The sequence below is a fragment of the Crocodylus siamensis genome, chromosome 12, assembly GCF_052110815.1.
Source record: "Crocodylus siamensis isolate JL-2025a chromosome 12, ASM5211081v1, whole genome shotgun sequence".
Lineage (NCBI taxonomy): Eukaryota > Metazoa > Chordata > Crocodylia > Crocodylidae > Crocodylus > Crocodylus siamensis.
This window is the reverse complement of record NC_143406.1, coordinates 14,572,984-14,596,402: the sequence shown is the minus strand read 5'-3', so window position 1 is coordinate 14,596,402 and position 23,419 is coordinate 14,572,984. Positions and strand designations below refer to the sequence as shown.

General features: G+C 50.3%; 1 protein-coding gene across 4 annotated transcripts in view; it reads right to left on the bottom strand.

Annotated features, from left to right (window-relative positions):
• Positions 1-5,067: 5,067 nt before the first annotated feature.
• ARHGEF16 (Rho guanine nucleotide exchange factor 16) overlaps positions 5,068-23,419 on the bottom strand; it is a 34,289-nt gene continuing 15,937 nt past the window's right edge. For all 4 annotated transcript variants that reach the window (XM_090024098.1, XM_090024097.1, XM_090024100.1 and 1 more), the window contains 9 exons: positions 20,238-20,390; positions 19,335-19,464; positions 18,315-18,389; positions 17,776-17,868; positions 16,878-17,029; positions 10,430-10,639; positions 8,917-8,990; positions 6,501-6,602; positions 5,068-5,814 (listed from right to left, as the gene is read on the bottom strand). In XM_090024098.1, coding sequence (XP_089880224.1) covers positions 5,675-5,814; positions 6,501-6,602; positions 8,917-8,990; positions 10,430-10,639; positions 16,878-17,029; positions 17,776-17,868; positions 18,315-18,389; positions 19,335-19,464; positions 20,238-20,390 — 1,129 coding nt within the window. In that variant the 3' untranslated portion in view covers positions 5,068-5,674. The remainder of the gene's footprint in view (positions 5,815-6,500; positions 6,603-8,916; positions 8,991-10,429; positions 10,640-16,877; positions 17,030-17,775; positions 17,869-18,314; positions 18,390-19,334; positions 19,465-20,237; positions 20,391-23,419) is intronic.

Below are 23,419 nucleotides of genomic sequence, written 5' to 3'. Positions count from 1 at the left end.
GAAACTTAGGACTGGAAGGGATTTCAGGAGGACACATCTAGTCCAACCCCCTGCTCAAAGCAGGACCAACCCCAGCGAGATCATCCCAGCCAAGGCTTTGTTGAGCTGGGCCTTAAAAACCTGCAAGGATGGCAATTCTACCTCCTCTCTAGGTAACCCGTTCCAGTGCTTCACCACCCTCCTAGTGAGAACATATTTCCTAATATCCAACCTAAACTTCCCTTGCTGCAACTTAAGATGATTGCTCCTTGTTCTGTCATCTGTTACCATTGAAAACTGTCCAGCTCCATCCTCTTTGGACCCCCTTCATGTAGCTGAAGGCTGCTATTAAATCCCCCCCTCAGACTTCTCTTCTACAGACTAAATAAGCCCAGTTCCCTCAGCCTCTCCTCAGAAGTCATGTGCCCCAGTCCCCTCACCATTTTTGTTGCCCTCTGCTGGATTCTCTAACTTGTCCATATCTTTTCTGTACTGGGGGGGAGGAGGGGGTCCCAAAACTGGGCACAGTGCACTGGTGAGGCCACATCTGGAGTACAATGGAGGGGAATAATTACTTCTCTTGATCTGCTGGCAATACTCCTACTAATGCAGCCCAGTATGCTGTTAGGCTTCTTGGGAACAAGGGCACAATGCTGGCTCATATTCAGCTTTTTGTCCACTATAACCCCCAGGTCCTTTTCTGCAGAGCTGCTTCCCAGCCAGTCAGCCCCCAGCCTGTACTGGTGCATGGGATTGTCCCATCCTAAGCACAGGACTTTGCACTTTTCCTTGTTGAACCCCATGAGATTCCTGTTGGCCCAGTCCTCCAATATGTTGAGGTCACGCTGACTCCTAGTGTACCCTCCAGCATATCTACGGCTCCCCCTGCCCCTTGGTGTCACCTGTGAAGGTGCACCCCATGCCATCTCCCATTAATGAGGATCCTGAACAAAAGCTTTTAAAGCTGAGAATATAAAGATCAAGAAAGGAGTCAACACGAGACTAAAACGTTGCTGCCATAAGAGCTGAGCAGCAGCTGGAGGCTTATTCTAGCTCTCAGCCACCTGGAGCAAAGTTCACTTCCCAAAGCCTAGGCTGCCACCTAGCGGTGCCATTAGCTGAAGGACCGCGAGTAACCAGCTGAACACGGCAGCCCCCTTCTGTTGATAGACAATTATTTCCTCTTCAAAAGCGTCCTCGAAGCACTGCACAAACATGAATAAATTCACCTGCCAGTGCATTAGTAACAACCCCGCCTTGCAGGAAGGCTTAGGAAGTTGGAGTGACTTACCACAGGTCATGCAACGCATGGGTCACAGGTGAGACAGTGAAGCTCTGTCTCTTTCCCGTCTCACTCTTGAATTGCAGGCGTGCCCTGCCCCAGTGTGTTTGTTAGTCAGACACTGGTTTGTATCCATGAAGGGGCTGAGAGCATAAGTGCGAGTCAACTGTGTTCCTGAGCTGGTCTGCTCCAGAGACGTATGACTTGTACAGCTCGTAGTGCACCCTGCTACATGCCACACCTTACAGATATCCTTGCAATATCCTTTCCCATCATGACACGCCGCAATTTCCAGGGAGGAGGCAGCAAGACAATTTATCCACACTCCGTAAGCCTGGGCTTTCATGAAAAAGAGCTGTAGCAACAGGCATGGGGGCAAAGTACAGAGCCTGCCTAGGTAGAAGCAGTGTAGGTGCCCCCTGCTAATGTGCCTGCTGGAGGCTAGGGGGATCCCTCAGCATCTGAACAGCACCAAGTCAGATTTTGCTTCAGCTGCCTGTTGCAGGGGTAAGCAAGTACCACTGCCAGATGTGGCAGGTGGTAGACAGGTGCCAGCAGGCAGGCAGCTCCCCACACCAACCTGCCCAGTAGTAAGCAATACCAGTCCCTCACCAAGAGCTGGAGAGATGGTAACCCCCAAAGCCAACGCTAGCCTTTCTGTTTGCCAGTCGGCTTCCCCCTCCTCCCCACCCCATCTGTACTGAGCACTTCTTTCCCTACGAGATGCAAGGGCCCTTACCTTGTGAGCCTGCCACTGGAGTCCAGCCCCGTCCTGGCACCTCTGCCTGGCATCCCCCAGAGCAAGCGTCCTGCCAGCTGAGACCAACTGAAGAAACAAACCTGCAAAGCATCTTTTAAAGCAGGGACAAGTAGCAAGGGTGACCGACCAGTGGATTTTTAAGCAGCTTCAAAGAGAGTTTCAACACACGTTCCTCCTGGGGGAACCATTTATTTCACAACTCAGACACAGCAGCACAAATCAGTAGAGTCTCAGTCCCTGTGCAGAGACTGCTGATCTCAGGTGCCCCCTTAGCCCTGCACCATAGTCCCTTGAGTTGGCAAAGTCTCATGCAACTCTTTAGATGCATCCCTGTATCATGTGAGTCAGGCTTCCTGCTGCATTGATTCAATGACGAAGAACCAGTAAAATTGCCTCGCTGCTAGTAACGGTGTTTTTGGCTGAACTATTTAATACATACATTACATCATACCACACACAGAATGGCAGGTCAGTGATAATTGCAGACCTACTGTGCTGGAACCACTGGTCAGAGCTGCCCACTTCATTTAATAACAAAGCAGGCAGCCTAGATGCAGTTTGCCTCTCTGCTCCACATGCACAGGCTCATTTCCACCCAGTCAGGCAACCTGAGCAGCAGGACATAACAGTATCTCTCAGTACAGACTCCCAAGCCAGTTAGGACATGACACTTTATGTTGGCTGTAGCAGCCCTCAAGCCAACAAGCTGCTCCCAGCTCAGCATGAAGGCTGGAGTGCTTCCCACCACACATCCAACTGAAATTAAGAAAAATAACATTTGGGGAGAACACAGGATTGGGAGCCTGAACGCTGACCCCGTCCCACAAGCAGGGGTGATGCAGAGCTGGGATCCCAGGATTCTTTCCATTGCGAAGCTTTGACAGCTGCACACAACCCACTTGCTCAAGAGGACAGAGGAGAGGAGAGGCAGCTGACTTGCACAGTATGAACCGTGTTGAGCAGGATGCTCACTGCTCCCTTTACAGCTCGGCACATGCCATTACAGGAACCTGTTCCATGAGGCATTTGTTTTGGAGGATTCCAGCTCTCAAAGCTTTTCCTTGGGTGGAAGGGAAGGAGGGTATTCACAACTTCTTTCCCAGCCAACCCACAAACCCAGTCTTGCCCTTGGGAAATCTTTGATGAAGCAGCTCTGCCCCCAGCCCCATTCTTCCTCCTGCTTAGTCTTTTTCTTTTTTTCTTTTTTTTTCAAGAATAAAAGTAACCAGGCTGGAAAACTAAGCCAGATCTTCCATCCACTGCTGGCTGCAGAGGGATGATTGTGGCCTCAACTTCATTTCAACCTAGAACCTCAACACAGTGTGCTGAAATACCCTGCCTTGTCACTGGAGAACAGCCATCCAGAGCTCTGAAGCCACACAAAGAGGGAATCACATTGGTCTATACTTTCAGCCTCAGATGAAGGAAGGCAACTGTAAACCAACTTATTCTTTGGTGGGAAAAACTGAACATTAGACATACAATCCCCATTCTTGTCTTAATAAAGACAAAGTCTCTTTCGTGTGAACATCTATCCTGTGCAGTGGCCGAGATTTTTATTCACTTACTGCAGAGTTAAAAAAAACCTGTACGGTCTCTGCTACTGAGGGAGACAGACTCTTTTAGAAAAGACAAAGCAACCCATCCTCCAGCTGCCTGACACGAAGGGCTCACATACTGTTAGCTACTCTGCAGAAGAATTACCTCCAGTTGCCCATTTTCACACCTCCATCTGGACCCAACATTAAACAAACAGCTGAATGATAAAAAGGAACAATTCAGGAAAAAGGAAAATAAAAGGGGGAGCAAGAAACCTTGGGTAAGATGCAGGGCATAAATTGTAACACTATCACAGAGAGCCTTTCCCAGGGCTCACAAACAACTCCCGGACACAAACACACAATTCTGGTTACTAGACAGTGGAAGTTCATGTTTGAAAATGTCAAAGAACTCCCTCTGTGCTCACAAAGGTCGAGGGGCTGTACAGAGGCCTCCCTGTTATATCACTCGTCATTGCTGTTGGGTGACTCCCACCGTCATAATATAGCTTCCAGTGCTGACTGCCTCACTGCACTTGATGGAGACTTTATAGTCAGCCTTCTGGGCACACCTCATCACTCCTGCTCTCTCTGACTTTAATCACCTGTCTGGAACACTATGGAAAACAAAATCCCCCTTCTGGCCAAAAACCCAGGCTGCATTCAGTGCACAGTCTACCTGCCAAGCCTGCAGCAGAGCTTGGGGGAGTCCTGGCTCTTAGCACAGCTGACACAAATGAGAGATAACAAATGGCAATGGGGCAGCTCAGTCTTCCAGTGACTCCAAACTCTTCTGGTCACTGACCTCTGACATGCCACGCGCCACCCAGATCAGCCACAGGACTGGCTTCAATGGCACTTGCAGCACAGTGAGTCAGACCCAGGTACCAGAGATGCTGCCTATTTACACACAGAGGAAGCAAGTGGGCTTCTCAGGACCCTCTCCTTCCCCAGCTCTCAATACCTGCATAGGCAGTGACCCATAGCATTGGTGGGCTAGGTTAGCAGCATGCTCCAAGAATGTGGAGGGAATCCCAACCAGAGGCATGCCCTGGCAAGGAGGCAGCCCAGCTACCCTTCAAACACTTTCCAAATCCATCCATGCAACGATGGATAACTGGAAAAGCCAGCAACAGCCATGACTGGAAAAGCCTTGGAGCCATACCCTGGCCTAGTCTTGCCCGTGCTGCATGCCACCCCCAGCTTGGCTGGACACCCACACAGCGGCAGCAATAGGAAATTGTAGCACAAGCCACTCAGAGGAAAGGCAGGAGTCAGCATTCTTGCCCCTTCTCCTGGGATTCAGGGAACCCAGAGGCTGGAAGTTGGGACAGACTCAGTGCAAACCTCATGATTACCAACAGCTCACCTGGTTTGGCTAAAACCTAGAAGCAGCACTCAGGGAAAAACTTGTGTTTGGTAAATGCTGCAAACCTGGTTGGCTTTGTACTGCAGCTTCTCTGTAGAGGAGAGAGAAAGCTTGAATCATTAACAAGGCCAAAAACACGTCTTCTTTATGCATATTTATTTATAAAAAACAGACACATTCCCCACCATCCCGCCAATGCCAAGAAGCCCTATATGTGACAGCTGCAAATTCACCTTGGCTGTGTGTGTCCCCGGCATACATTAGTCCCAGGGCTAAAGGCAGGAGACAATGGCACAGAGCATGCAAGTGAACCAGTGGCAGTGATGGGCAAACAGAACAAAAGCTCCAGCCCAGGAGGGCTGTATAAATTTCTCTGGGAAGCTCAATGCTTCAAAGCACAATTTCTAGCAGCAAACTCCAGTTGATTCTTAGAGATTTGGCCAGCTGTAATGGAGGGGTCAAAGTAGGTTGGATGACATGAAACCAGCCCTGTGCCAGTCCAAAGCCCTCACAGATAGGTCACATCCAAGACACGGACATGTAACTTGTGTCCCTGCACAGCACTGGCATGGCAAGAAGGGGAACCAGTTTTCTCTGAAGAGCAGCAGCCTGAAGGGAAGTCAGGGGAGCTGGCAGGCATGTGCTCCTGGCCTTCCCTCCAGCACGGTCTATGGCCCTGCCAGCTCACAGGGCCATGGCTCAGAGCCTTATGAATCCTCACAGGAACACCTGTTGTGGCTGGCGACCTATACGTCTGTCTCTATGCGCAGCCGCTCCAGGCGGCGGACGTTGCGCTCCACAGCGCTGCGATCGGTGATCTGCTGTGCACACGACTGGGGGAACCAGCCTCTCTCGCCATCTCGAAGCCTCTCACCCAAGTACCAGCCTGAAGGAAGGAGCAGAGTATTCTGTGAGATGGGAAAGGACTGCACCCAACCAGGGAACACATGCTGCACCTGCTGTCACCCTGGTTCACAGAGCACAAGCCAGCCAGGAAATCTCCCACATCAGGCAAGCAGTCTGCACTCCTGCCTACGCTGCACTCTGACTGCATTTGTACCTGGAGTATGCACTTACCCAAAAGAAATGTAAACACAGCTCAGCTGCTGCAGGCGCCACCTGGGCACTGCTTTTTATACCTTCAGAACATCTTACACCTCTACGAGGAACCTTGAAATGGAGAGGCCTAAGCCAGCTGCCCCAATCGCGAAGCAGAATTGTTACAGTTATGCCTCCTGCTCCTGCCTCTGAGCAGCTGTGCTGGGTACCGTCAGAGCCAGAGCGCTGGATTACCCGACTGTGGACCGGTCACATTCTGGGACTGGAGGGCGTTGCAGGAGAGTTCCCAATGGGCACGGACAGTAGCCAACATGCAGGTAGCAGACACTACAGGGAGCTCTGAGCCCATAAGGAATCCTGTGGTTTTGCTTCTCTAAGACATGTAGGGTGTTAGCTCTAGTGTTGGGCTTCCTTGTCTGTAGCCCTGAAAGCCTCCTACCTGGATCAGACCCCACTCCAAAGCTCTAGCTCCCAGCCCACACTTCCCATTCTTTGGGCACCCACATGACTTACCATCTTCTCCACCCAGGACCAAGACAACATCTGCCTGCTGCAGCGAAATTTCATCCGTCTGTTTAGCCAAGTGTGCCCTAATTATCTCCACCTGGTTCAGATCTGAGGGAGAAGAGAGACACACACCACAACTGCTGGCTAAAAAGGAACTATGGAATAGAAGTGATAAAATGTTGGAAAACGCAACAGCCCACTGGAAACCACAGCCAGGCCTTGTGATTAGAAGTTACCCCTAACCTGAGCAAAGGCTCAGCCTGAGAAGACAAGCCCTGCTGCAATGGGGAGCATGTCCGTGGACTTCTCTAGAGCCCAGTCAGGTCTGGTAACAAGAAGCCACTTGAGTCCAGCTCCCAGTGACCAGCATCAAGACACTGCTCACCCCACCTGCACCCCTCTCGTCCCGCTGTCCCTCCCAGTCTGGGGACCCTCCAATCCTCTATTTCTCTCATGCTGTTGCCCCTACTCACGGGACAGCCTCTGCTCTTCTCCTGAACCTGTGTACACCCACATTGCTACAGAAATCCCTCCTATCCTGCTCCCTCTGTGTTAATGTCCGAGTGGTGTTCCCTGCACTCATTGCTTAAGAAACTCCGTGTCCCTCTCTGCGGGTGTGGGCGGCACTACAGACTCCAGAGGGCGTCCTGTGGGACCTGCTGGTTTCAAACAAAAGCCATGCAAGCTTGGAGGGTTTGGACTTTTGAATGCTATGGCCAGAACCCCAGGACAAAACAACCGAGTGGGCACAAAACAACCCCCCTGCGTTCCCAGGGGCTTAGCTTGCTCCAGCCAGCGCCGGCCCCACTTCCATTTGATTTTGTGGGGAGTTTGCTACTAAGGTGGTTTGGGGGCTGGGGTCTTTCTGAAGGTGATTCACAGGATGGCCGTCTCTGGCCATTTTACCATGAGTGTTGTCACATTTTGTGCTTATCCGAATGCTTCAGCTTCTGGAATCGAGTGATTACAGGAGGATTACAGCTTTCATTTAAAAACAGATTCTAGCAACCTGATTTACCCTGACAAGCTCAGAGATACAGAGGCCATGGAGAGGAGAAGGAATCCAAAATGTATTAATTTTAAATCCGAGGATTTTTAAGTCATTCTCAGGGATATTTGGGTGGGGGGAGGAGAGGAGTCACTGACTATCAACTTCCCTGTACGTGGTGCTAGGTTGATAACACTCTGCAGTAGTAATTCGGATGCTGAGGGTGATTAGCAAAGCATTACGAATGTTTCCAGCTATTCAGGTTAAAATAAAAGTGGCAGAAGCAGCTTAACGCTCCATTTTATCAGCTTTCACATTTTCACTTAGCAAGCATCCCCGTTCCCACCCCCAATCTTTGCAGGGCTTGACAGCCCTGAATGGATTTGGGAGATAAGGAGTTATATGAGTTAGCAGCTGAGGTGCCAAGGCCAGTAGAGGGAGCATACCTCTCTCTCTCCCCTGCTCTCAGGCCTTCCCAGTGGCAGCTGGGTAACAGTCCTGCTTTTGTGTTTGATAATGAGGTATTTGGAAACGAGGGAGCAGTCCTCAAAATACAGCAGTTCCCCTTCTCTTACTGAGCATCCTCTTTGCTTTATAATGAGTCGAGAGAGATAGTCAGCAAGGTAGTTAGCCTAGTTAGTTGAAGTTAGGTAGAAGGTGGGGCATGGTGGCACCTTAGAGCAGTGCTTCTCAACCTTCTTAGACTTGGGGCACCCCTCAACAGACCTGAGGTGCCCCATGAACACACCAGCTCTCAGCTTTCATTTGTTTTTTTGACTACAGAAAAACACTAGAGAAAGTCTTCTGTTGCAGAGGACTCAGAAAGCCCACAAGAGGTAAGAACGTTTGTAACACTGCAAACAGCTATTTGAAAGCACCTGAGTTTATCTTGTGACTCACGTTTGCACATCTTGGGGTACCCGTGGCACCCTCCAAAGGATCACAAGTCTCCCTGGTTGAGAATCACTGCCTTAGAGACTAATTAGTTCAGACGGGCATGAATTTTCATAGGCTACAAACTACTTCATGAGATGCTTAGGCTGTAGCTCACTCTCTCCAAACAAGTTAGTCGGTATGGTGCCACCCTGCCTTATCTTCTGCTTTATGACATCACAAGACAATTTGTACCTTCTAGGAGACACTTTCAGAGTCATCTGGGCTCTTCAGGAAAAGTCTGATCTACTCAGGCAAATGCTGGGCTGGTGAGCAGCTGTGCCCTATGGCTTCCCTCACAGAAGAATGACTCCTTCATAGGATACACCTGCATGACACTCTTATCAGATCCCAAAAAATCTCAATCAGAGCCTGTGACCTCAGGAGGGACAGCTTTACAGCCCTTAAGCACAGGATAATGAACAGGCATCAGGCACTAGTTACAGGCAGGATTTAAGACAGTAAAATGCAGTGTCACAGAGAGGGGGTTGGTTTCTTTACCTCCTTTGCTGGAAGTGTCATTCTGTGCATTCTCCCTGTGCATCAGTGCAGTGATCCAACGAGCCCGGTCGCTCCTGCCAAAAAGAAAGAGTTAAGGCCTCTTTACATGGAGATACCAGAGGCAGAAAGGTAGCAAGCGACACCTGGGATGCTGGGGAAGCTTCACTGGAAAATACAGTTTTCATTCAAATAAACTTCTCATAGGGGAGGGCTAGTTATGAGGGAACTTTCCTTAGGAAAATCTTCTCCAGCCACAATCCAAATGAGAGGGACCTAGTGTAGGAAAGGCCAGAGCCTGGTGGTCAGGAAGTCACTTGTGATGTCAGAGGCCGAAGCCAAATCCTAGCTCTGCCCAAGTCAGACCAGCACCTCAAAGCTGGTCCTACGTGACTACCCCAACCGCCAGGCTACTGTCAGTCAGCCTCAACCCTCCTCTCTTCCTGTTCCTCTTTTGTGTGTGTGTGGGTGGGGAGCGCTTCCTAATGTACATGTTTGAAATCTTTTGAGATTTGGAGAGATGGAAAATTTGCTTCTCACCCACCGTCTACTGTAACTGAAGTGCTCTGACACATCATACACAAACAGAAGCAGAGGCTGAGTGCAGCAGGTACATTCCACTTACCTTCCTGGCCCTGCCTGACATGCTCAAAGAGCTGTAAAATGCAACTTGAAAGAAAACCCAAACTTTGCAAGATGTAGTTGGGAGACAGAGGAAGATTTCATTCTCTCCAGGTTGAAAACAGGAGGGAAAGAGGAGATGCAGCTTTGAAGCAGAAGCTGCTCAACATTTTACTGCAGATTATTGTTACAAATTAATGAAAAATAATTGGGCACAAAAGGTAGTAAATGGTGGAGGATGGCTGGTGTTGCAGAACTTTGGGAATTTTTCCAGTTTGGGGACTGTCAACAGGACAGTCACTCTAAAGAGCAGCTTCATTTAAAATAGGACAGGGTGCAGTGTACCAGGACCAGTCCTTCTAGGTTACTGGAGCTCCCCAGAGAAAGGCTGAAGCAGGTTGTAGTGTCTACACCTAGAAAGAACTGAAAGGGCAAAGTGGGTGCTGTAAGAGAGACTGGGAATTTGACCATGGCAAAAATGACAGCTACTTATGGCCAGAGACTTCAGGGTTATGGGGGCAAGGAGGAAGGGGAATAAAAATGAAAGCAACTCAGGAGACAGAAACTCAGTTAAACCAAGAGTGCAATAATGCTCCAGGCACCGCATTCCCAGCAGAGCAAGAGCATTTTGCTAGAAGTGAACAGGAAGAGTTAAACAAAGTTTGTTTCTGCGCTGTGCAGGGAAGGGAGGGGCAGAGGGCAATTCTAATTTGTCACGTGCTACCCAACAGATAAAGCTGCATGACGTGTGCCACCTGCTTACAGATTTTAACCCTACTTTCCCCCTTTTTCACTGAGAAGCAGCAATCCTTTAAAAGCCACATACGCCCAAAGCAGGAGATGCCACCAGGCCCATCTGTTTGCTTAGGAGACAGCCTGCCACAGCAGCACTCACAAGGACTCTGCTGACAGCACGATCTCCTCCCGTCTCCCTTCGCTGTTCTTCTTCAGGATCACTCGGAACAAGTGGCCGTTCCACGGGCTACGGGCAGCGCCTCCAGCCCCTGGCTTGCCTGGGGGAGAGGAGGGTGGATCAGGGCTTTCAATCTTCTCCACCACAATCTGATCCAGCTTGGCATAGTCCATCACAGTGTAGCTGTCTTCACTGCAGTTGACAAAGCACAGCAGAGTTAGTGTCTTACAGCACAGCTCGCTCATACACAGAAGCCTCAGCTCTGAAAGACGCTTCCCTCAGCTTTAGGACACCTGGGATGCTCACCTGTTGGTCCATCAGGCCTGTTCTTGAATTTTGGCTCCCACAACCGCCCCAAGACAAAGCAGCTCTGCACAACTGTGCGGCTGACTCAAATCTCCTGCTCCTGTCATTATGGATATGCAAAGTCCTGAAGAGCAAGTCCAGCACACATGAGCAGATAAACAACTCCCCTGCAATGTTGACTACTGGCTGGCTGCAGTTCAGCCCCTAAGCAAGCCACAGATCAGACAGGAGGCTTGTCCCAGGGTTGGGAAACTCTGATAGGCTCAGGAAACCTGGATTTTACTTCTGCCTTGGTCACTGATCAGCTTTAATTTTGGGAAGCTCCTTTTTCGGCCTCTCTTTCCCCTCCCACCTTTCTCTATTTTGTTGCGGGTGCCGCTGCTTTGCTGCAGCCCACCATGGCACAGACACCTGGGGTTAACTGCATCTTCTGTTACATGACAGCATGTCCACAACTGCCTGATTTGACTCCAGCTTTTGGTCTCACTGACACTTGGGGCTTTATCACTTGGCAGCCTGCACAAAATTAGTCCACTATGCAACCACCCCCTGCAACCAGCATGTAAAGGGTGTTCTTGTAAGCAGCCATGAGCATGAAGGAGGATTTCAGCAATGGGAAAGCCGAACGTGCATTTTTCAGGTCTCTAGCTGATACATCTGTCCGAGGAGGAGCATGGGGAGATAAAAGGAAAATTGGCCTCAGCACATACATTCCTCTGCTGCAGAACACTGCTCGCTGGAAGTACGCAAAAGGAAACTTGGTCTATATGAACCTGGAGAAAATTACTAAGTCAGAAGAGCAGGCTCATTACCCAAAGTGACCCTATGGATCCCACTATATGGCTGGGGCAGGGCCTTCACCTTTCACTGATGATAACTGTCTGACTGGACCTTTCTCCATGACTTGTCTTTCTGGAGCGGTCAATTGCTCAAGCCTCTTTATGTCTACAAAAGATTTAGCTATGTATTCCCTGGGAATTTTGCAAGCTTCAAGCCCATGTAGTCCTTAATGAATTGCAAGAGGCATGGAACAGACAGCTCTCCACCCAATAAATCTTATTCCCTGGCCTGAGCACGTGCACATTTGCAGTTAGTTGGGAACAGAAGGTCACTTCATTGGCTTTCTGCACAGAGCAGCAGACTGCGCTATGGCAGGCAATTCCCACGGCAATCTAATCCTTAGCATCCCACGGCAAACAGCGAGAGGACTCCAAATGGAAACAGGCCGTTCCCAAAAGCGGCCCCTCGACACCAAGAAGGTTGTTGAGAAGGAATGAAAGAAGTTTCCAGAATATGGGGAATTTAATCAATCAGAGCTCAGTGCTAATTTGAATGGGAATATCTCTAACTGAGAGGAAACCATGGAAACTAATGACAATACACAATGTCTAAGCAGTAACTTAGGAAAAAGCACATGTTCCAGTGAGACACAAACGGTACCAAGTACCAGACAGATGGAAGGGGCTTGCATCAGGGAGAAGAACTTTGCAAGGTTCAATGCCGGCACCCAACTCGCCTTGCACCGTGCTGTCTCTGGCAGGGCAAGTAGTTGTTTTGTGGGAGGGTCAGGAAAAGAAAGTTCTGTGTTTCCATCTTTGCTGATATCGCAAGCTCTGTGGAGTAGGGAATATCCTCATCTTTTGTCTGTACTGTCTAGCACTAGGAACTCCTGGATGACCTGAGTTATCCCCATGTTGTATACACTGAAAACAAAGCAGGGTGTGCATAGTTACAGTGGTATCAGATGAGACTAGTATAAGCTGTCCCAATGCAATTGTGATGCCTGCGTATGTGTGAACTGAACTATTCTAACTTCTACCCTGAATGAACAGGGCTGAAGTTATAATAGTTTCACTCTGCTTATGCAGCTCTAGAACATGTAGACCTTAACACATATACCAGAGTAGCTGATGTGTCCCGCTAATCAACAACTCCCTCACCCATTCTGTAACACTGAGCCTACATTTTTCCAGTCTCCCCTTTGTGTTTGGACAGTTAAGTTTTCATTCCCAGCCTCTCGGCTGGAGTCCTGCTTCTGTTCTGAATTCCAGAGACTGTCTCCCTTCCCTTTCACTCTTGCTGCTGCACACATTGCTCAGACCTGGTGGGTGCGGGGAAGGGCCAAATGAAATTCTCTCAGCCTCACCCCGGGGTAATGTTGTACAGGCCAGTTCCACAGCTCTGGTTTCTGCACCTCGTGCCAAATGAACAGTCAGGAGTTCTCTGCAACCAGGCCACAGAGACGCAGAGTCCTCGAGGTTCTGTCCAAGGATCAAATATTTACATGTCCAGCTAATAAGAAAGGTGGAGTTTCACAGCTGTAGGTCAAGCAGGGTCTTGATCATGAGGCCAGGGAGCCTGATCGTTTATTTGTGTTTACTGGAACTGCTGCTGTCAGGGTCAGCTAGTGAGGAATGACTAATTTTGCAATTTTTTTGTTCAAAACAAAACTACTTCCCAACAAAACACTAGGGAGAGGAGCTAGCCTGGCTGCCTGGAAGGAGGAAAGCCACTTGTTAACCAAGCAAAAGAACACATTTCCCCCCTGCCTATTATAGTTTCATAGTGTCACCCTTCACCAGCATGCAGGGTGACAAGAGGAAGGGAAGCCCAGGTAAGCATCAACATCTGGGGAGCAGGGGGGGCACAACTGGGAGTGGGAGGGAGGCACGTGCACCCTCAGGAGGCCTCAGGTGCCTCTACACTAATGCATGTAGTATGAGGAGTAAGCAGGAGGAACTGTGCCTCCTGATCGCGAGTAAGAACCCAGACTTAGTAGGGCTCACAGAAACCTGGTGGGACCCTACCTACGACTGGGTGGTGGGCATTCGGGGATACACCCTGTATAGAAGAGACAGGACAGAGAGGAAAGTTGCGGGGATTGCGCTCTATGTCAAAGAGCACCTCACATCATCAAGGATTAGCTTCGGGTTAGAGGAGGGTTGGGCCAAGACACTATGGGTCAAACTACAAGGGGGGCATGGCGAAAGGGACCTTATGGTGGGTGCCTACTACAGACCACCCAACCAGGGGGAAGAGCTGGATCAGGACTTCTCCAGTCAGCCTATGGAGGCAGTTAGATCAAGGGATGTTATTGTCATGGGTGACCTAAACTACCCAGACATTTGCTGGGAAGAGCAGACAGCCAGGCCTGACTGCCCGCGTAGGTTCCTGGCTGTATTACAGGACCTTCACCTTATCCAGGAGGTGCACAGCCCCACTAGAGGTAACGTCTTCCTGGACCTGGTCCTGGCCATGGGGGATGACCTGGTGAGGGGACTGCAGGTCCTTGACCACTTGGGTGACAGTGATCATCGCCTGCTGGAATTCACCATCCAGTGCAGGGCGTCAAGGGCTCACACCAAGGCTAAAGCCCTTGACTTCAGAAGGGCCAACTTCACTGAGCTTAGGAGACTAGTGGGCCCAGAAGGTAGAAGAGATAGGAGTCCACGAGGGATGGCTGTACCTTAAAGGGGGCGATCCTCCAGGCACAAAGGATAACAGTCCCTGAGAGAAGCAAGGGGGGCAAGTGTGCTCAGAAATGCCTTGGCTCAGCAAGGGCATTCAGCAATGCCTGAGGACTAAAAGGGAGGCGTACAACCAGTGGAAGGGAGGAGCTATCACCAAGGAGAAGTACTCCTCCTCAGCCCCGGAGGGCAGGAGGGCTATTAGGAAGAACAAGGCAGAGATGGAGCTCAGGCTAGCATCCAGGATTAAGGACAACAAAAAGTCCTTTTTTAAGTACATTAGGAGCAAAAAGAGGGCACCAGGCAATGTAGGGCCCCTGCAAGATGCAAACGGTAATCTTGTGGCTATGCCAGACAAGAAAGCTGATGTTTTTAACAGTTTCTTTGACTCTGTTTTCTTGAACAGGGACCGGGACATCCCACCTACCAGAGGTAGGGACAATCTTGGGGATAGCTCGGTCAGGCCTTCAGTCAGTGCAAATGTAGTTAGGGATCTTCTGGAAGGGCTGGACATTTTTAAACCTGCAGGTCCAGATGCCCTCCACCCAAGGGTGTTGAGGGAGCTGGCAGGGGTCATCGCGGAGCCCTTGGCCCAGGTGTATGAGCATTCATGGTTATCCGGCCAGGTGCCAGGGGATTGGAAACTGGCTAATGTGGTCCCAGTTTTCAAGAAAGGGAGAAAGGAGGACCCAAGTAACTATAGGCCTGTAAGCCTCACCTCAGTGTTCGGGAAGATCTTGGAGAGAATCATCAAGAAAAGCACATCTGTGGGGGCCAGCAGGGGAGGTCATGCTTAGGGGCAATCAGCATGGGTTCATCAAAGGCAGGTCCTGCCTGACCAACCTCATTGCCTTTTATGACCAAGTAACTAAATCCTTGGATGATGGTGTCACCGTGGACGTAGTCTTTCTAGATTTTAAGAAGGCCTTTGACATCGTCTCTCACCCCATCCTCATCAATAAATTAAGCGATTGTGGCATTGATGCCTACACAGTTGGATGGGTATAAAACTGGCTGATGGGGCGCACCCAGAGAGTAGTGGTGGATGGGTTATACTCAACCTGGCGAGACGTGAGCAGTGGGATACCCCAGGGCTCAGTCCTTGGGCCCGCACTGTTTAACATCTTCATCAGCAACTTGGACAAGGGGGTGAAAAGCATGCTGTCCAAGTTTGCTGATGACACAATGTGGGGCAAGGTGGACACACTTGAAGGGGGAGAGAGGCTGCAGATTTAGACAGACTGCAGAAGTGGGCAGACAAGAATAGGATGCGGTTCAACACAGACAAATGCAGGGTGCTGTACCTTGGGAGAAGGAATCCACAGCACACATACAGGCTGGGGAGCTCCCCTCTTGAAAGCACAGAGGCGGAACGGGATCTTGGAGTCATTATTGACTCCAAGATGAACATGAGCCACCAATGCCAGACTGCAGGCAGCAAGGCCAGCCATACCTTGTCATGCATCCAAAGATGCATCTCAAGCCGGTCCAGAGAGGTGATACTCCCCCTCTATGTGACTTTAGTCAGGCCGCAGCTGGAGTACTGCGTCCAGTACTGGGCGCCGCACTTTCGAAAGGATGTGGCCAGCCTGGAGAGGGTTCAGAGGACGGCCACCCGCTTGGTGAGAGGGCAGCAGGACAGGCCCTATGAGGAGAGACTGAGGGACCTGAACCTGTTCAGCTTAAGCAAGTGGAGGCTGAGGGGGGACCTGGTGGCTGCCTACAAACTCATCAGGGGAGATCAACTGCAAATAGGAAGAGCCCTTTTCTCCCCAGCACCACCTGGGGTGACAAGGACCAATAGTAATAAGTTGATGGAGAATAGGTTTAGGTTAGAGATCAGAAGGCAATATTTTACAGCTAGGGTGGCCAAAATCTGGAACCAACTTCCCAGGGAAGTGGTCCTCGCCCCTACCTTGGGCAAATTCAAGAGGAGATTGGACGATCACCTGTCTGGGGTCTTGTAAACCCAGCATTCATTCCTGCCTGTGGCAGGGGGTCAGGGCTAGATGATCTGTTCAGGTCCCTCCTGACCCTAGCTACTATGAAACTATGAAACACCTCACCCCCAAACTACGAAGTGCTAACCAGCTCCAGGCCTGGCCTGGGGAACCGTCTCTCCATATGCAAGGGAACTGCCCTGTTTCTGCCAGAGACTAACAATCTCACCTCAGCGTGCTGAGGGGGAGACAGTCTGGTTTGGATTTTTTGCTGTGGGAGACATCAGCCATTGTGTGTGCAAGCTCCTGCGGACACACGAATAAGCTAAATCACTGGAACTGGAACCCTGAATGAAATGGGTTAAAGTCACAATGGTTGGCTACACCTGTGTCCTGACAGAAATGTGGGGGCACAGTTACACAGTGACAGCTTATACTGGTACTCTGACTGTAATGTACCTTCACTCCCTAACAAACTCATAACAGTTCAAGACTGAGGACCAAAACGCAAACACTTCAAACTGCCATTTTTTCAGCTTACCTGATCTGCTAGGATCCCAGCTTTGCAAAACCAGATGTATTGATTGGAAGATAAAATTGCCATCAGGTGACACACCCCTGCGTTACTGGGCAAGCTATTGCAGAAGTCACGGCTGAGTAACTGATACAGACACAAATTCACAGGGTAACAAGAGCTGACCTCAGAACCCTCTTTACCTCTTCTTCTTGGTTATGATCAAGACATCGTTGAACAGGAAGAGGTAGCAGTTGACCCGGCCTTTGCGGAAGATCCCAACTTCCTCTCCATGGAGCAGGGCAAGCTCCCCTCTCTTCAGCAACCATCGGGAGGCAGAAATCAGTGGGAATGGCTGCAAAGAGACCAGAAGGGTCACTTCAAATCAGTACTCACATGCTGACAAAAAGAATGAAACTGCAGCTTTCTAAAGAAGAAAAAGTCTGACATGACACCCAAAGGTCCAGTTTTGCCTGTGAAAGGATCACTAACAAGTGATGCTCAGACCAGATACTTCAAAGTGTTCCTCACCTAGCAGCTCCTGCAGACACAATGCCCTGGAGTGATGGATGGTGCCAGGAGCTGGACTTCTGAAAATGTGCCCTCTTGTATGGAAGTAGTGGAGCAACAGATAACCATGTTCACTATAGGACGCCATCCCAGCTCACACACAGGGCCCACCAGCAGCACTTCCCTTGCTCCTCCCAAAAGAAGGGAAGGAATAATAGGAAAATCCCTTGAGGCGGCAGCCACTCTGTGCGAGTACTCCTGCCCTCTGGGTCCCATCTCCCAGCCAATGACAGTCATGGTGCAAACAGCTGACTGCTAGCCAAGCAGCTTTCTTGAAGAGAAACAGTTCCAACAAGTGAAAAAGAGTTCCCATCCTGAACTACAGCACCAATAAGACGCTAAAGCTAGGGACAGATTTACAGCAGGAGCTTGGTGCCCATTTGCTTGGGCATTTCAGCAATCCCAGCAGGCATCTGCCTGCCTTGGACAGTGCCCCAACACCTGTGTGTACTCAGTCCTAAAAGGGCCGTCTTCACTGTGAAGCAGGCCAGGCTGAGCCTTGGGGTGCTTCCAGCTCACAGGGCTCCTCACCTTGATCTTTCCAAACTCCAGCTGTGTCTGTAGGGTGTACATCTGTTCAGTCCGTTCCATGGTATGGGCTCCTTCATTGCAGCTCTTAACCAGCTGTAAGCAGAGTCAGAAAGCATGAGCTCCAGCTCCTAGGCTTACACTCTACATCAGGTGCAGCTATGGGCAGAAAGCATCAGACATGGTGAACAGCCTGGAGTTCTCCAAAGCCACCGAGTTCATGTGTTGGTTTTGTGACCATGTCATTGGAGAACTCCAGCCCATCCACTGTGTTTGATGCTGGGATCTGATATGGATCCTGCTGCATTCAGAATACACAACAGATTTAACCCAGGGTCTGGAAAAGGAATTGGCTTGCACCTCTTGCCATTCTACACAACTGAGACTAGTGCATCTGAGGCAAAACATACTGAAAGGAAAGAGCAACTTACATCCTTTTTTGTCCTGGGATCTGCCTATTGGCGACTCAAAGTGTCGTATTACCCCAGTACAAAACACCTATCATCCACTACTGGATGTGCATAGATGATTCAGTGCCTCACCTTACTGATGGCTCTCAGGGCTTGGGTGGCATTTTCATACGTCGTGGTGTATGGGTTGGTTTTCTGGCAGATAGTCTAAAAGGTACAGAGAGAACAGTACTGAAAGGGTCCTTACAGCAGACAGGGCAATGTCACATTGCAAATGCTTTGCTGGGAGCACCTGGAACCAATACCCCAAGACCATGAACATAGGACGCATGCAGCATTGAGGGTCTTGGACGCACAACTAGGAAGAGCAACCAATTTGCTACTGGAGGCCTCTTTTCCATTTGGCGTTTCAATAGGCACCATATACTTGCCCCTTTAGGACCATAGAGGATTGAGACACTTGTGCATTCACATCCCTGAGCAGGTAGTAGCAGTTTAGCACAAAGTAAACCTCACTCTTCCTTCCATTCATGGACTTTGCTGGGTTGGAGAGTCACTGAATGGGACTGACCAGCTGGCAAGGGCCTCTCAAATGCTGCTGTCTTGGAAATGTTAGGCTTCACTTCCTGGTGCGTTTTGCTGCTAGCTCAGGCACAGCTCATGGCTGTCTCCTACACCGCCCAGAGATCACTGCCCTGTTCTTTTTCTGGTACTCAGCAGAACCTCTTGGTTACACAGACATTTTCTAGACAAAATCTTTTGCTCCATCCTCCCATGTGAGTAAGGATAGGGCATGAAAAAGCAAAGCAGGAACCAAAAGGAGAGAGACAGCCATAGGGGTCTGAAGTGCTATACGCCCCACAGGGTCATTTCATGGCAGACAAAACAGCTGATGGCTATGTCTGGGAATTCAAGGGAGCAGGGAATGGAGCACACCAGCTTTGGGGTTTGAGTTCAAGTTCAGGACAAAGGCTCATGTATAAGACAGGAAAACCTGACCTCCTGCTGCTATAACCATCAGCCCAAAAACACAGATAGCAAATCCCAAGGGCTCGGCTGTCCTAGATGACAAAAGGGGCAGCAAACAGTTCCTCTCTTCTTAGATACTCTTCGAAATGCACATGGGAATGCCACTGGCCAGCTCTGACTTACCTCCATCAACAAGGGAAGGCGTGTTACTCTCTGCATGGGAAGGATGAGGAAGGAGATCATGGGCAGACCACCACATTCTGGTTTCCTTTCAATCTGTTTCAATGCCTCTTTAAATGCAGCATTTGTGGCTCTGAAACAATATAAGAATGCAGGATTTGTGGCTCTGAAACAATATAAGAATCCACCATTAGGACCTGTGTTTGGACTATAGAGACCTTCCAGGAAGAGAGTCTCTGCCATGCTCCCAGATCAAATAGGTTGCAGGGTTTCAAGGAGCTGGTTATACCACACAGTGCCTTAGTCACATTTAGGGCACATATTTGGCTCAGAGGAGGCCACGATTAGATTTCCTCTAAGCTTAAGGAAATGGGTATAGTAGACCATTCTGGTCTCCTCAAATACATCTGAATGGGTGGCAGGACCTTGGTACAAGCCAGGAAAAAGTCACTTTGAAAAACAGATGACTCATAGAGGTGCCCTGGGGACTGATGCTCCAGCTCTGTGAGCCTCCTGATCAAAGAAGAGAAAAAGTTACATCACAGCATTCTCCCCTCCAAATTTCAGTCATTTGTGGTTTGTGGCACCTTCCTTACACTCACCTATGTCCCACCCCACACAAACTGAGCAATGCTAAATAATCTGGGGATCCCCAACCAGCAGTGGGTATCACAGTCATCTGCCTTCCATTGGAGCATCTTGCACTGAACGGGGAGTATACTGAAATCTGGAGGGGACAAATGGCTTCCTTGAGGAAGAGGAGGCATTTGAGCTACAGGAGAATCAGGTGCATGCAAATACATGCCAACTGCACTATGACTGCAGTAGGCTGGCACCTCCGTAGCTCAGTCTGAGGACTCTGGACTGGTGGAAGACTAGCAGCTGCAGGCCTTCAGTGGGACTCACAGCAGCTTCTGTAGCGTCCTCTGCTGGTAAACCTCATTGGAGCAATAGATGACGTAGGGGTGAAAGTGATGCAATGCATGCTTTTCCATGATGTCACTGATTTCAGAGATCAGGATGTGCTCCTGGTGCCGTTTCTCTAGGTCCTCAAAAAAACTGTCAAGAAAAAAACATCAGAAGGTGTTGAGCTGGATCATTGGAAGAGTTTCCTGGTGGGCCTGCATCCAGAGGTGCTCTCTCACCCAGTTCCCTTAGAGGCCTCCCTCAGAGGTTTGTGTTCCTCCCTGGATTCATATCCCCACTGCTGATTGCAGAGGCTTTCCATTCAATGCACTCCCTACCACTCAGGGACTGGAGCACCGCCTGCTAGGGGCCTCAGCCTTTCCCAGAGTGTACCACCTCTTGCTCAAAACTCAGCTCCCAAATGCAATCAGCTGATGCTCCAGCATCTGGTGCAGAAACCAGGAATCAACTGCAGGGCAGTGAGACTGGTAGCAAGCTTTCTCTGGGGCATGCCTCTGTTTCCAGCTTCTTACAACTGCAACTTACCTCTAGCTTAGCGCAGACCCTAGTAGGGGCATGGCAATGGGAGGGAATGCCTTATTGTACCACAGCTATTCAGAGGAAGCTCCCCATGTACCTACCCAGCCATTGCCACAGTAGATCTATCGTTCTGGAAGCTAAAGAGACACTCTGGCATGATGCCCCTGCATCAGGAGCTAAGTTGGGAAGAACTAGTCTGCAGTAGTCTACTGCTGTCCGTTTCCCTGCAGAGACAAAGAGCTAATTCTGTCAAGCTAAGGTAAGTCTGCCTTGTGCTTTGAGGGTAGCTCAAAATCCCACCCACCTGCCCACTGGCTAGCAGAAAAGCCACTCTCCTGGTGGTATGCATGGACATGGATGCTTCCATTCAACCAGGCTCCCAGAAAGTTGCTAGAGCTACTTGGGTGTGAAGTTTGCACAGCCCAGTCTCTAAGTCTCTCACATTATCAGAGAGCTGCCTTTGGCTCACGGCCCAGCCGCACTGCAGGATTTCCTCATTCACCTCTGCACCCTGGGCTGTCCCCAAAGCTCAGCCAGAGTGTGGCTGAGAACAGAAACTGAATCTTCCCTCAACAGGAACCCCAGAAGCAACTCCTATCACAAAGAGCCACCAGGAACTGCAGGGACCTTGAGGCAATAGCAGGCCAGCTGCTCCGATCCCCCCTTCCACATTGTCACATTGCCATGGTGCAGCTCCTGGCAAACACATGCAGCCACCACCCAAGGCAAACACAGCCCGCAACCCTGAGAGACTGCGCAGGGGCCTCAATCAAAGAGCAAACAGATGGGGAGGAAGGTGCAGTAAGCCAAGGGGCAATTCTCCCTTTTTTCCTGCTTGGCGACTGTCCCTGGCATCTAGCTCTTCCTTGCAGCCTCTCCCCCACACCCACACTTACAGTCAGAGAAGGGAAGCTTCCCAGGGAGGAATTCAGAGCCTCTGGCCCAGTGGAGAAGGGCAATCCCAGGGCACCGTGCCATGGGACAGCTGACAGCACAGTGCTCCAAAGGACTTTCCAGCAATCAACAAGGAAGGGGACAAATGACGCAGAACAAAAGTGCTGAAAATGGACCCAAAGCATAAGCCCACACAGCACAAGCCAGCTCAGCATGACCCTGTGGCCTGGTGTGACCGTACTCCCACACCCCAAACACACCTTGACTGTCTTTGCAGAGTCCAAAAGGGGCAGTTAGGTCACAAGTGAGGTGAAATGAGGAGCTTAAACATCAACATGCAGGAAGAACTCACGGTCCTAAATTAGACCTCACTTTGGAGGACTAATATTCAAAAGACAAAGAGAAAGGTCAAGGGAAAATTATCTGTGTATACCAAGCAAGCTCCTCAGAATGAGCCCCCTGGGACCAGGAGGGAAGTTGGTTAAGTGAGGGCACTCCCTGTAATAGGGCTGGCTGGTCATTTTGCTGCACCAGAATAATGAAAAGGGTTGGTTCATGCCCTTAGGGTTGTTGAAAGAAAGAGTTTGTTGCCAATAGGCCTTGTTATGCTGAAGCTGCTCTGCATTACTTAGACTTCAGTAGGCAAACAAGCCCCCAGCCACAATGCCTGGAGTTCCCCCTATCCACTTGCAAGCTGTGAGCTCAGGAAGGAACCATGCCATGCCACATACCCATGACTTCCTCCAGCTCCCAGCAGGCACAAACCTGCACCTGACGCTAACGGTTGATAACTGGGATGTGATCACCTGCTGGGGGTATTCATGTCCTCCCTGGCAGGGGGAGGTCTGTCTGATCACACTTGAGTGTGTTAGTTCAGATCTCTGCAGACCTAGGAGCTCTCTCACTGTCAGGGGCACTGCAGGGAAGGAAGGCTTTGCAACAGGCCAGAAAAGAGAGCGCCCCAAGCCAAGAGTCCCAGTGGCATGCATCATGTTCAAAATGGTCAGCACTGGCTCCACAGGGAGACCACCAGGAAAAGGCTCCTGAGCAGCTCTTGGAAAAGGCCAGGCTCCAGCTGATGGGGTGATGGATTTCCTTCTTCCCTGCTGGACGACGCATGGAATTCTGGGATTGCAATGGCTGGCCTGAAGTGCAGCTGGGGGCAGCTCAGCACCCCCATTCTCAGTGGGATAGGGGCACAGGAGCTAGTCACCCAGCATGGCACTGGGAGAGCTAGGCAAGGAGGGAGACAAAACAGCATTTGACCAACTCAAGCCTTCTCCAGGTCCTATGTGGTGACAGAAAGGACCCGCTGCGAGGACACCTACTAGCAGGGCTGTTATTTGAATTGCCTACTGCTCAGGAATCCAAAGCACCCACACAATAAATTATTGTAATGTCACTTGCCTTCAAACCTGCCCCAAATCACCCCTGAAATCAGCAGACCAACTCCACTCCGCTGTGGGCAACCCCAAAGCTACATGGCCAGCGACAGCACTGAGGTCAGAACTGGGACTGCTGGCTCCTCGGCCTGCCCCCACCCCACAGCTACTAGCTCAGTGATCTGCTCCAGGAGCTTTCCTGTCTGCTTCCTGCTGAAATGCATTTCTCCTCTCTGACCGCACATACCCCAGCCCTGCCCTCCCACAGAGCGCTGCCAGTCAGACAGCAGAGCCATCGGCTCTTCGGGGCGGCAAGCCCAGAGAACACCCTCTCCCCAGCTCCAAGACCGGGGGCGGCTTTGTTTA